General features: G+C 44.7%; 1 protein-coding gene across 4 annotated transcripts in view; it reads left to right on the top strand.

The window, feature by feature from the left end:
- Positions 1-920: 920 nt before the first annotated feature.
- The window catches only part of arhgef2 (rho/rac guanine nucleotide exchange factor (GEF) 2), a gene marked incomplete in the record, with an annotated part of 36,636 nt that continues 24,422 nt past the window's right edge, over positions 921-13,134 (top strand). For all 4 annotated transcript variants that reach the window (XM_024262102.2, XM_024262101.2, XM_024262104.2 and 1 more), the window contains 7 exon segments: positions 921-1,071; positions 6,144-6,306; positions 7,397-7,464; positions 7,534-7,597; positions 7,705-7,837; positions 8,210-8,313; positions 10,755-10,898. In XM_024262102.2, coding sequence (XP_024117870.1) covers positions 1,015-1,071; positions 6,144-6,306; positions 7,397-7,464; positions 7,534-7,597; positions 7,705-7,837; positions 8,210-8,313; positions 10,755-10,898 — 733 coding nt within the window.

Genomic DNA, 13,134 nt, shown 5'->3' with positions numbered 1-13,134 from the left:
ATTGTAATCAAAACTGTACAGTAATCATTACTGCATCATTACACAGTTATTGGCTGTAATTGAAAAATCTTGATTATTTCACTACATTCAGGTTAACACATTCAGACATTTTGATTTATTCAAACATAATTTGATCTTTTACCCTCTGATCGTCATATTTTGACATTAGTTATTTATACACTTTCCCGATTTATGGATGATTGGACATTGTTAGAGTTCATTCCTGATCTGTTCTAGAGCTTAGTGCTAGAGTTTATGTCAAATTATTCTTATTATTATTATTAGAGTTCAGTCTTAAACCTGTTCTAGAGTTTATTGTTAAAATTCATGAACGCGTTCTGCAGTTTGTTGTTAGAGTTCATAGGAAGCTTTTCTAGAGTTTATTGTTTGAATTCATAAACCTCTTCTAGAGTTTACACAGAAACTTTTCAGACTTTTCTTCATTTCTTCTTCAATCACAGACTAAGAATCTCCATCAGAAAAACTGCGCTTGGCGCATGCTCAGTGAGGCTCCGAGCTCACTGCCTGCACATGTGGAGGGGTGTCCTCGTGCCGCTCACCTGCATACCCCGCTTTTGTTCGGTTTGGGGCGGAGTAGGTGGATCAGTTCCACGTCACATGCTTTCTGCTGTCCACTGCTCCATGGAGGGGGCGGGGCCACTATCAGTGATTCGGTCACGGCCAACATGATCTCCCGCTAGTCTGTAATTGGCTGATGCAAGTCACGTGGCTCTGACAAATTTTCACAAGGGTAAACTCCACCCCACGCGTGGACGGCGCAGACTCGTGTCAGAAACGAGCGTCTCCGAGGCGCGTGGTGGGCGGGTCCTGCGCGGGTATCGAGGTCAGGATTGGCTGAGAGGCGGAGCAGCGGGCTGAGCTGCAATTCGTCAGTGTAAAAAGCGGAACTGTCAGTCAGAGCGAAGCCCCGCCCTCCGGCTCTGAGCGCGCGCGGCTCCGGCGGCAGAGAGTTTTCGTGCACAGCGGACCCGGTTCGAGCCCGAGCTCGTGAGGATGTCGCGGCTGCTGGAGAACCGGAAGCAGGACAGAATGAAGGAGGTCCTCCTAAAGGTGAGAAGGCGCGCGCGGACCTGATCAGCGAGGTTCGCGCGCCTGCGGAGACTCTAAATGATGAGGTGGGGGGGGCATTACCACATCTGGACTCAGAAGCAGGAAGACGCGCGGAAAGTTTGGAGCCTCGAGACCCCCCTGTCACGCGCTTCCCTCGCGAGCCCCAGGGCGCGTGCGGACGTGTTGAGAGAGTTTGCGGTGCGCGTGCCCGTTATTTTACCGGGTCTCATCAGCAGTGAGCGCGTGGCGCTTTGTCCTGCAGAAGGAAGCGGCGGGGGGAGGGGAGCGCGCCTGCGCTTGCGTGCACGATTCATACAGGAAGTGTCCAGGAGCGAAGTGGATGTGGAACCTCCGACACAAACGCGCACGCGCTCATGGTGAAGAAATAACGGAAACGCGTCTCCAGGACATCAGCGCGTGTAAACAAAAAGCCTTCCGGCGGCGGAGGAGTCATGGTCGGGGTCTCTGACTCCGTTCGGTCTGTGAAAATCAAAAACTTGAAATGATGAAAACTTTTCCGTCTGCGACAAACACCCTAAAGTTACAAAGAAGCGGGAAGATCTGCGGAGGATTTCAGGTTTAATCCAGATCTCATTTGATTCTACCAGATTAGAGTGTGATCCAGTGAAACGGAGGAAACTAAAACAGTTAAGAGAAACTTTAATCACAAACGCAGTTTCTGATGGAGCCAGGATGCAGGGATTACCTGTGACTGTAGGGATTACCTGTGACTGTAGGGATTACCCGTGACTGTAAGGATTACCTGTGACTGTAAGGATTACCTGTGACTGCAGGGATTACCTGTGACTGTAAGGATTACCTGTGACTGTAAGGATTACCTGTGACTGTAGGGATTACCTGTGACTGCAGGGATTACCTGTGACTGTAGGGATTACCTGTGACTGTAGGGATTACCTGTGACTGCAGGGATTACCTGTGACTGCAGGGATTACCTGTGACTGTAAGGATTACCTGTGACTGTAGGTGGTTCAGGTGAGCTTCAGACATCTAAAGAAATGGAAAATGTTTTTCTATGGTGTAGATGGACAGCTGACATCAGAACACGGCAGATCAGGTCCTGTTCAGGTTCAGGTCGTAGTCAGGCTCAGGTCGTAGTCAGGCTCAGGTCCCGCTCAGGTTCAGGTCCAGCTCTATTTCAGGTCCTAGTCAGGTTCAGGTCCTAGTCAGGTTCAAGTCCTACTCAGGTTCCGTCCCCACCCAGGTTCAGGTCCTAGTCAGGTTCAGATTCTTGTCAAGTTCAGGTCCCGCTCAGTTTCAGGTCCTGTTCAGGTTAAGGTCCCGCTCAGGTTCAGGTCCCAGTCAGGTTCGGGCCACAATCAAGTTCAGGTCCTAGTCAGATCCAGGTCCTGTTCAGATTCTGGTCAGGTTCAGGTCCCGCTCAGGTTCAGGTCCTAGTCAGGTTCAGGTCCTAGTCAGATCCAGGTCCTGTTCAGATTCTGGTCAGGTTCAGGTCCTTCTCAGGTTCAGGTCCCAGTCAGGTTCGGGCCACAGTCAAGTTCAGGTCCCAGTCAGGTAAAGGTCCTGTTTAGGTTCAGGTTCTAGGTGAGCGATGCTTTGGAGGTCGGTACACCTATGTGGTTCGGTCCAAAGCCCTGATGGGTCAGAAGCTTGGTTGGTTTTGTGCAGAGAGTTCTTCAGACGAGTGCAGCCAGACTCCTACGCCGACTGAGGCATCCGTCCTGTTGCCATGGTTACCTGCTGGTACACTAAGCTGTCCTCCCACGTTATTACACTCGCGCACGCCCACGCTCACGCGCTGGCTAAATATTAGTGAAGCATTTATGTTTTTACAGCTGATAGCAGTTAATGAAGGTCTGATCAGAACCAAAGTTCTAGACCGGACCGGCAGCAGAACCCAGCCCTCCTCACGGATCTCCTGCTCCTCCTGTTAGGAGGTGTCTGGAATCTGTTCTCCGCTCGTGGTCCTCTCGCTTAGCTGTGAAGGAGCGCTGTCAGCACGCTCACTCGACAGGAGGAGGCGCGGGAGGACAAAGGACATGAAGGTGGTTCTGACTAGTCAGCAAATCAGAAAGCTCCACATCCACAGGTGACTGTTCACCTGCTGGCTCTGTTTCTGGCTGCCAGGTGGCTCCAGGTTCAGGTGAAACAGGATCCTCCCGGTCTCTGGGGCTTCAAGCGGTGGTCCTGAGGCCCCGTCCTTAGCGACCTCGGCGCCGTGGCACGGTCTCGTGATGCTCCACCCCTGCAGACAGAGGTCTCTTTCTTTTCCTCATCACTGAGCTCTTTCTCCATTGATCAGCTGATCGCTGACTGTCACCATAGAGCCTGCTTCCCTGAACCGGAGTGGATCAGCAGGTTCTGCTCGAAACCGTCAGATGGCGACCTGACCCAGGGGGGAGAGGGGCTGTTAAAAAAGAAACTGAGTTCAGGAACGACAGCAGAGACTCCACTTCCTGCCTCTCCCAGCTCAGAAAGCAGAAGTTTAAAACACTGCAGAAGAAGAACTGTGAGAACGGAGCTACACAACACATGCAGAAACACACAAAAACAGAAACAACACACACATATATACACAGAGAAACGCACAGAACACACAAAAGCCCTGCAGCCCTGTCAGAATTAAGGCTGCTGGTTTGTTTATTAGGTGTGTGGCTAAGGAAGCTCTTAAATGAACCTGTGTTTTACCTGTGAGGACTTAAAAGGGTCTGTGAGGACGTAAAGTGGTTTGTGAGGACATGGAGTGGTCTGTGAGGACATGGAGCGGTCTGTGAGGAGGTGGAGCGGTCTGTGAGGAGGTGGAGCGGTCTGTGAGGAGGTGGAGCGGTCTGTGAGGAGGTGGAGCGGTCTGTGAGGACTTAAAGTGGTCTATGAGGACTTAGAGCGGTCTGTCGGGACCTGAAGTAGTCTGTGAGGACCTGAAGCGGTCTGTGAGGACTTAGAACGGTCCGCGAGGAGGTGGAGCGGTCTGTGAGGACTTGGTTTGTTTGTTTGTTTATTCATTTATCAGGAAAGAGTACAAATGCATTTAACTTAAGAAGCAAAGATGCTTTCACAAGATTGTAGCTTAGTAGCTAATTTCCATCTGTAGTCCTTTACAAAACATTACATAATATGTAAACATTATAAACATATTAACTATTTTAAACAATTTCTAAAAGAAATCCAATATAAAACACATCAAGAATGTTAAAAAACAAATACAACATAAAATACGATATAAAACATAAAATATTTTATAAAACTAAAACTAATGCATCATAAAATACATACACCAGTTTATAAAAGCAACACAAAAACAAGTTTCCAGTTTAAAATAAGATAAAACAATTACACCAATGGTCTTGTACTCTGAAAGCCATCAAATGATGTGTATATTTAATATATCATCTGATGGTAAAACATCAGGCTACTAATGTGAGCGAGATCAAGGCTTCAGAATCCATTTCTTGGCAGTTTGTGAAAAACTGCAGAAGTCTGCTATGTTTTTGAGATTTGTTGGAAGTCTATTCCATGCCTTGACAGCCCTATAAGAAAAGGCAGATTTTCTATTAGGGAAGTCACCTCTGGATACCGACCTTAACACTCCCCTGAGCTCAGAGCATGGCTGTATAAAGTTCTTAAGAGGAGGTGGGGCGGTGTCATGCAAAATTTTATGAACTAAGCGAATGTCAGAGTACCTGATCAGGTTGTCAAAACTTTGTATTTTGTGTTTTTCCAAAATAAAGCAATGGTGGTAACACCTGGGTTTCTTGTTGAGGATTTTCTGAGCCTGATTAGGCAGAGACCCTAAGAGGTTTTAGGACTGTTATGCTAGCCTGAGACCTTGATGTAATACAGTATAAAAGGTGTGATATGATGGCATTGAAATACGACTTTGCCGCCTCTAAAGACAACAAGTCTCTGATATGTTGAAAGTTGACAATGTTAAATTTCAGAATATTGCCGATCTTTTTGACATGATTTTTTAAGTTAAGTGTAGGGTCTAAAATCACCCCTAGATATTTAAACTCGACAACGTTCCTGATCATATGACTGCCCACATAGACATTAGGAAGAACAGCTTGGGCTTGCTGGTTGGAGAAGTACATGGTAACTGTCTTCTCTTCATTCAATGTAAGACAGGACTTGTTAAACCACTCCAAAGCATTTGTCAATGCTCTTGATAACTTCTCAGCGACCGACTTTGCATCCGAACCGTGCACAAATAAGACCGTATCGTCAGCATACATAACAACCTCAGCTTTATTCCTTATGGAAGGTAGGTCATTAATGTATCAACTGAAAAGCAGTGGCCCTGTGGCACACCTGTACTGCAAATTGTAAATGGTGAGGTTTTATCTTTGATTTTTACACATTGAGAACGGTCTGCTAAATACGATTAAAACCAGTTGATGGTGTTTGCCGAGAGATAATTTTTTTATTTTTTTCATTTGACTTAGAGCGGTCTGTGAGGATGTGGAGCACTCTGTGAGGACTTACCCCGGACTTACACCGCTAGCGTCAAGGCTTTGTTGCATCGCGGGAGTGGACTAGCTTCAGCCAATGGCTTACACCGCCTGCTGCTCCAGCCACAGCCTGTGAAAGCTCAGCCCAGACAGAGTAGTGCTGGATCTCTATGATCAGCTTCTCCTCGTCCATGGTTATGACTGACAACGCTGTGCTGCAACACACTTTGAGTAACACCTAAATTACGTAATGTTTACGACACGCTGAAACCGGCGAGTTCAGCGGAAAGTTCGTTTTATTTTGAAAATATACCGGATGCACTTTAAATTTGCTTGCGTGGTTTCCGGTTTAAGTCGTGAATAGCCCCAACTTCACAGAAAGTGATGACGATCAGCTGCGGCGTCCGTCAAAATCTGAACCCAACGAAAAGGATTCACAGCGACGCAGAGGTCAGTCCGCAGACGCAGGACGTGAACGCCTGCAGTGGAAGTTCCTCTCAAACTTTTAACGTTAGGAAAAGACTGCGGCGCTCGCAACGGAGCCGTGACGCTGACGGTGTAAGCACGGGGTTAGAGCGGTCTGTGAGGTCGTGAAGCGGTCTGTGAGGATGTAGAGTGGTCTGAAGCTGTGCTTATGTTTGATAGAACAAGGAGAAGGAGCGCCTGAAGGAAAGGGAGAAGGAGGCCAGAGAAAGAGAAGCTCGGTCCAGCAGTGGCCATCTCTTTACCTCCCTCAGCGTGTCGGCCACCACCCTGTGCTCCTCCTGTAACAGGAGCATCACAGCCAAGGAGGCTCTCAGCTGCCCAGGTAGGTCTTTGCAGGAAATAAGTCCAAGCAGGTGTAGGGCAGGTAAATCTGTGTACCTCTACAGGTTCTGAAGGTCTGAGTCCAGCAACATTATTTAGGAATACTGCAACTGTTTCCCTTAAAGATAGACAGGAAGCCACTGTAGACCAGGGGTCACCAACCTCCTTGAAACTGAGATCTACTTTATGAGTGCTGAGTCATACGAAGGGCTACCATTTCGAAATAACAAATTTGTTCAGTTTTCCTTTAGCTATACATTATTAATAATGAATAATGATCCTCCTCTATGTGAAGACACGGATTTCTCACCATAACTATCAACAATGACAGCAAGCTAGGAACCAGATATCAATATTCAGCTGTTTATTAATTTCAGTGACTGTTACATTTTCAGATGATCATTTACGTTTTATGGAAAAATGTCTCATTTTCACTGTGTTGTTCCATGTTTATCAATAAGTTAAAGTTAAAGTCCCACTTTTTGTCAGGCACCTTGATGTGTGAAATTTGTTCTCCCCATTTGACCCCTCCCCTGGGGGAGTGGTGAGCTGCAGACACAGCTGCGCTCGGGAACCATTTGGTGGTTTAACCCCCCAGTCCAACTCCTAAGTGCTGAGTGTCCAGCAGGGAGGCACTGGGTCCATTTTTAGAGTCTTTGGTATGACTCGGCCGGGATTTGAACCCCGATATTCCAATCTCAGGGCGGACACTCTACCACAAGGCCACTGAGCTGTTAAAGAAAAATCAACTTACACACTTAAACAAATCTCGTCACATTTTGAACTAAATTAATGATCTTTGAACTGGAGTAGGTCAGAGGTCACCTAAACGTATCTAAAGTTCATGAATCATCATATTTTTAAGACATTTTCATTTTTAAATCCATGTAAATTCAAGTGTAACAAAAAAATAGCAACAGAAGAGACCTTGTGTGACCCCTGCTGTAGATGATTGAGCAGTTTATTGTTTGCGCAAAAAAAATAAAGTAGAAAAGCTACATGGAAGTAGACACTATTTAATATTTGTGTGTGTAAACAATAATGCTTTAATAAAGTCATATACTGTCTGTCTCTCTGTTACTATCTTACAGCCTGCAATGTTACCATCCACAACCGCTGTAGGGACAGCCTGGCTAGCTGTGCTAAGATGAAGCAGAAGGTAATTCTGTTCTATTCTATTCTATTCTGTTCTATTCTGATCTAAACTAATCACCCGTATCTCTAACAGCAACAAAAACTGGCATTGATGAGAAACAACTCGGCTCTGCAGAACGTTGCCCTGCGGACCAAGAGTGAGTCCGTCAGACTTTCAAATGCTTTCCAGTAGTGTTTTTTAGAAGAAGCATCCGGTTCTTGTGTGTCTGTGGTTCCTCATTATGAATGTTGGGTTTCTTCTCAGCACCAATAATGAAGGAACGTCCAAGCTCAGCCATCTACCCGTCTGAGAGTCTTCGGCAGTCTCTGCTCGGGTCCAGACGGGTTCGGCCCAGCCTCTCGCTTGCAAAAAGTGTTTCCACCAACAACATTGCAGGGTAAGCTTTTCAAGAAACCTGATTGGTTCTGTTACTGGACTGTCTTTTTGCCTGAGAACTGTTTTGGTGTTGTGTGAAAAAGACAAATTGTTTAATGTCAGCTGTTCCTTATCAGCTGTTCTCCCCCAGCCATTCTCCATCAGCTGTTCCTCATCTACTGTTCATCAGCTGTTCTTTATCAGCTGTTCTCCATCAGCTGTTGCTCATCTACTGTTCAGCTGTTCATCATCAGCTGTTCTTCACCAGCTGTTCTCTATCAGCTTTTCTCTATCAGCTGTTCTTCACCAGCTGTTCTCTATGAGCAGTTTCGTACTGAAACAGCAGTGAAGGTGAGCAGTAGCTGCCATCACTCTGTTCTTGTCTGTTTTTCAGGGGAACGGATGACTCGGTTGGTCTCAGGAGGATTCTGTCCCAGTCCACAGAGTCTCTGAACTTCAGAAGCAGGACTCTGTCCATGGAGTCTCTCACAGATGACGGTCAGTTGGGGTTTATACCCGGACTCTTGATTAACATTAGATCCAAATAACAAGTGTGTAAACAAAGAAAGATCAACAAATTTAATTAGTTTGAGTTAAATTTCACTAAAGTCAACAGTAAATTCATCAGTTTTCAGAACCCATTTTATGTCTTTTGGGGTCATGGCTTTGCTGGAGCCTAACCTGGCCACTTCTGGGTGAAGGCCAGGATACACCTGGACAGGTTTCCAGTCTGTCACAGGACTTCAATCATACACCTTCACTCTCACACCTCGGGACATTTAGACTCACCATGTCTCTGGATGGTGGAGGAGGCTGAAGAAACCACTCATGCACGGGAAGAACATGCAAACTCCACACAGAAAGGTCCAAGTTGGTGGTTCTGGTTCAGGTCCAGCCAGGATTGGAACCGGGAACTTCTTGCTGTGAGGCAAGAGCACTAACCACTTAGAGCACTAACAATTAGAATTAGATTCAATAGATTCAAGATCAACTTTATTCATCACTGCAGAAAAATTCTGTTATAGGTGACGCATAATATAAGGAAATGCACAAAAACGCTGAGAATCAATTAAAACATGTACACACGTAGCTGAAGACTCTGTACGTATACACATGGCACAGGATAAGTTAAAGTAGAACAAACAGGAGCATGAAGATCACCTGAGGGGGAAGCATGAATGTGGTTACCTGTCAGTTATAGAAGAGTTTACAGTCTGATAGCAAATGCATTTTTACAAACATTAATATACAGATGTCACATGTGGAGTGTTAAGAACAAGCGGAACAGGACGTTGCAGGAAGTTTTATCAACACATTAACATTATGAATGTGTTCATAGGGTGTTAGTAAGACATTTATTAGCATAATAAGGTTTATCAACATACTTAATAAGATTCAATATCATCTAAAGCAGGGGTCTCAAACTTGCGGCCCGCGGGCCATCTGCGGCCCCCGGGATGATAATTTGCGGCCCGCGTCTTAATATGCAAGATTAATGTTCGTGCGGCAGGCAAGGTTGATATGAATGACACTTGCTGTGTGCAGAGCTGAACGAACCAATCACAGTGAGGTATATGACTCAGAAGGCGGGACATCGGCCGGTCTGTCCAGTACTTTGCTTACTCATTCATTCCTCCAATCAGCTGGGCGGAGGATTAGCCATGAAGCACCAAACACGATTGGCGTGACAAATTCGCGTGCTCCGCGCAGTGAATTTGCTGCTGGCGGCTTGTCAAAAAAAAGGTGTTTCTGAGCTACCAGCTCCTTCTGGATGTCTCTCTTAGAATGAACACACATACGATGTCGAGGAATACGTTTTTAGACTTGCTGGTTGTTCCTGTTATATCAGAGCTCCACAAGCTCCGAGCCCCAAACCTGTAGCCCGCCCCGTGCGGGGATCCGCTGCTCCCGCCTGTCAAACATGTGATCCTGAGCTTGGCTCGCACTGATTTATGGAAGTTTTTTAGTTCCATCAGACTCTGAATTTCTTTAACCTCTGAATTTTTTTCTGAATTTTTTAACCTCTGAATTTTTATTGTGGATTTTTTTTCAAGCCTTGCTTTTTAAACAGCAACATTTTATGCTCCCAAAAATATTTTTTATCTTAAAAAGAATCAGTGTTTTTAATTTCGAGACTTAAAATTTCGATTTGTCAGAAATTCAACATAAAAAAAATTCAGTCTGATGGAACTAAAAAACTTCCATACTGATTTGCCTGCTTTTTAAGTCATTATTTAATATATTTATTTATTTTATTCAATATTTTGTGTTAAAAACAAAGATATTTGAGAACATTGGAATGTTTTATCAGTGCTTTTCTTAGTAAGAAAAGCCCGGCCTCACCCAGACTCTGCCTCCAGTGGCCCTCGGATAAATCGAGTTTGAGACCCCTGATCTAAAGTGAGACCATTCTCTTCAAAGGCCATATTAATAAACTGCTTACATGCTAAATGGATTAACTATCTCAACATTATCTTAAATAATTTTCAGCACCTCATCTAAAGTGTTACTGCAAACTCTGATCATCATTCCAAAGATTTTTGGGAACATCTGAGGTAAAACTGTGACAAAATAAAAACAACAGCTGTTTATTATCATGAGTGCTTCCATATCAGCTCATGAAACTGAAAGCTCTGTAAATATAGAGATGAGGTCTCTGTGTCTGCTTTTGTTTTATATTCTCCTGAAACAACAAATGTTTAGGTATAAAGTTGTTCCAGTTTGTCAGACTCTGACTCGTCTGTCAGACGAACAGAAAAGAACGAGTCACCAACGCCTGAGTAGCATCGTACTCCTCAAAGGGAAACAGCGATTTTACCTGCTTAACAGACACAATCCAGTTCTCACCTTAACATGTTTTTGCCTGTGCTGTTGAGTTAGCACACATTTATTGCAAACACTCTTGGTAAGTCAGCTGACAGACTTCCTGTGGTGTGCAGGTGAGTGGTGGTGGAGCCCCCTGCTGGAGGAGCTGCAGGAAGAGGGCAGGAGCATTCAAGCAGACAGCTGGAGTCTGGCTGTGGAGCCGCACTTCCTGCAGACGCTGCACAAGGACGTCATCAAGCAACAGGACGTGATCTACGGTTAGTATACGACTCTGACGGTGCTGACAACAGAGACACGATGAAGACACGACAAGACACGACGAAGCCACGATGAAGACATGATGAAGACATGAAGAAGACACGACGAAGACATGATGAAGACACGACACCGACACAAAGAAGACACGATGAAGACACGATGAAGACATGAAGAAGACACAATGAAGACACGATGAAGACACGACAAAGACATGATGAAGACATGAAGAAGACACAATGAAGACACGATGAAGACATGATAAAGACACAATGAAGACACGATGAAGACACGACAAAGACATGAAGAAGAGACAATGAAGAAACGATGAAGACACGATGAAGACATGATGAAGACACGATAATGACATAATGAAGACATGATGAAGACACAATGAAGACATGATGAAAACACGACAAAGACATGATGAAGACACGATGAAGACATGATAAAGACACGACACCGACATGAAGAAGACACGATGAAGACATGATTAAGACACGACAGACACAACACCGACATGAAGAAGACACGATGAAGACACGACACAATGAAGACATGATTGACACACGACAGACACGACACCGACATGAAGAAGACACGATGAAGACACGACACGATGATGACATTATTAAGACACGACAGACACAACACCGACATGACAAAGACACAATAAAGACATGATGAAAACACGACGAAGACATGAAGAAGAGACGAAGAAGACACAATGAAGACACGACACCGACATGAAGAAGAGACGATGAAGACACGACACAGACACGACAAAGACATGATGAAGACACGACACCGACATGACAAAGACATGACAAAGACACGACAAAGACACGATGAAGACACGACACCGACATGACAAAGACATGATGAAGACACGATGAAGACATAATGAAGATATGATGAAGATATGATGAAGACACAATGAAGACACGATGAAGGCATGACACCAACAAGACACGATGAAAACACGATGAATACATGATGAAGACACGATGAAGACATAATGAAGACATGATGAAGACATGATGAAGACATAATGAAGACATGATGAAGACATGATGAAGACACAATGAAGACACGATGAAGGCATGACACCGACAAGACACGATGAAGAGATGATGAATACATGACGAAGACATGATGAAGACACGATAAAGACATAATGAAGACATGATGCAGACACGATGAAGACACCGACATGACAAAGACATGATGAAGACATGATGAAGACACGATGAAGACACAATGAAGACACGATGAAGGCACAACACCGACAAGACACGATGAAGACATGATGAATACATGACGAAGACATGATGAAGACACGATAAAGACATAATGAAGACATGATGAAGACACAATGAAGACACAATGAAGACACAATGAAGGCATGACACCGACAAGACACGATGAAGACATGATGAAGATACAACACAAACACGACACAGACATGACAAAGACATGACAAACACATGACGAAGACATGATGAAGACACGATGAAGACATGATGAATACATGACGAAGACATAATGAAGACATGATGAAGACACGATAAAGACATGATGAATACATGACGAAGACATAATGAAGACATGATGAAGACACGATGAAGACATGATGAATACATGACAAACACATGATGAAGACATGATGAAGACACGATGAAGACATGATGAATACATGACGAAGACATAATGAAGACATGATGAAGACACGATAAAGACATAAGGGAGACACGATGAAGGCACGACACCGACAAGACACGATGAAGACATGATGAATACATGATGAACACATGATAAAGACACGATGAAGACATGATGAATACATGACAAACACATGATGAAGACATGATAAAGACACAATGAAGACATGATGAATACATGACGAAGACATGATAAAGACACAATGAAGACACAATGAAGACACGATGAAGACATGATGAAGGCATGACACCGACAAGACACGATGAAGACATGATGAAGACACGACGAAGACACGACACCGACATGACGAAGACATGATGAAGACACAATTAAAACATGATGAAGACATGATGAAGACGTGAAAAAGTCACGACAAAGCACCTTAGACATTTAGGACCCTTGGTGGGGGGGTGCTTGGACATCACTGTCAGCAAACAGTCGATGTCCTTTCAGTGCCCCTCCCGCCAATTTTAACCGCACCATAGACATGTAGGGCCGCTGGTGGGAGGGTGACAG

This window comes from Oryzias melastigma, unplaced genomic scaffold, assembly GCF_002922805.2.
Source record: "Oryzias melastigma strain HK-1 unplaced genomic scaffold, ASM292280v2 sc00280, whole genome shotgun sequence".
Taxonomy (NCBI): Eukaryota; Metazoa; Chordata; class Actinopteri; order Beloniformes; family Adrianichthyidae; genus Oryzias; species Oryzias melastigma.
The sequence above is the reverse complement of the archived record's forward strand: the minus strand, read 5'-3'. Positions and strand labels throughout refer to the sequence as shown.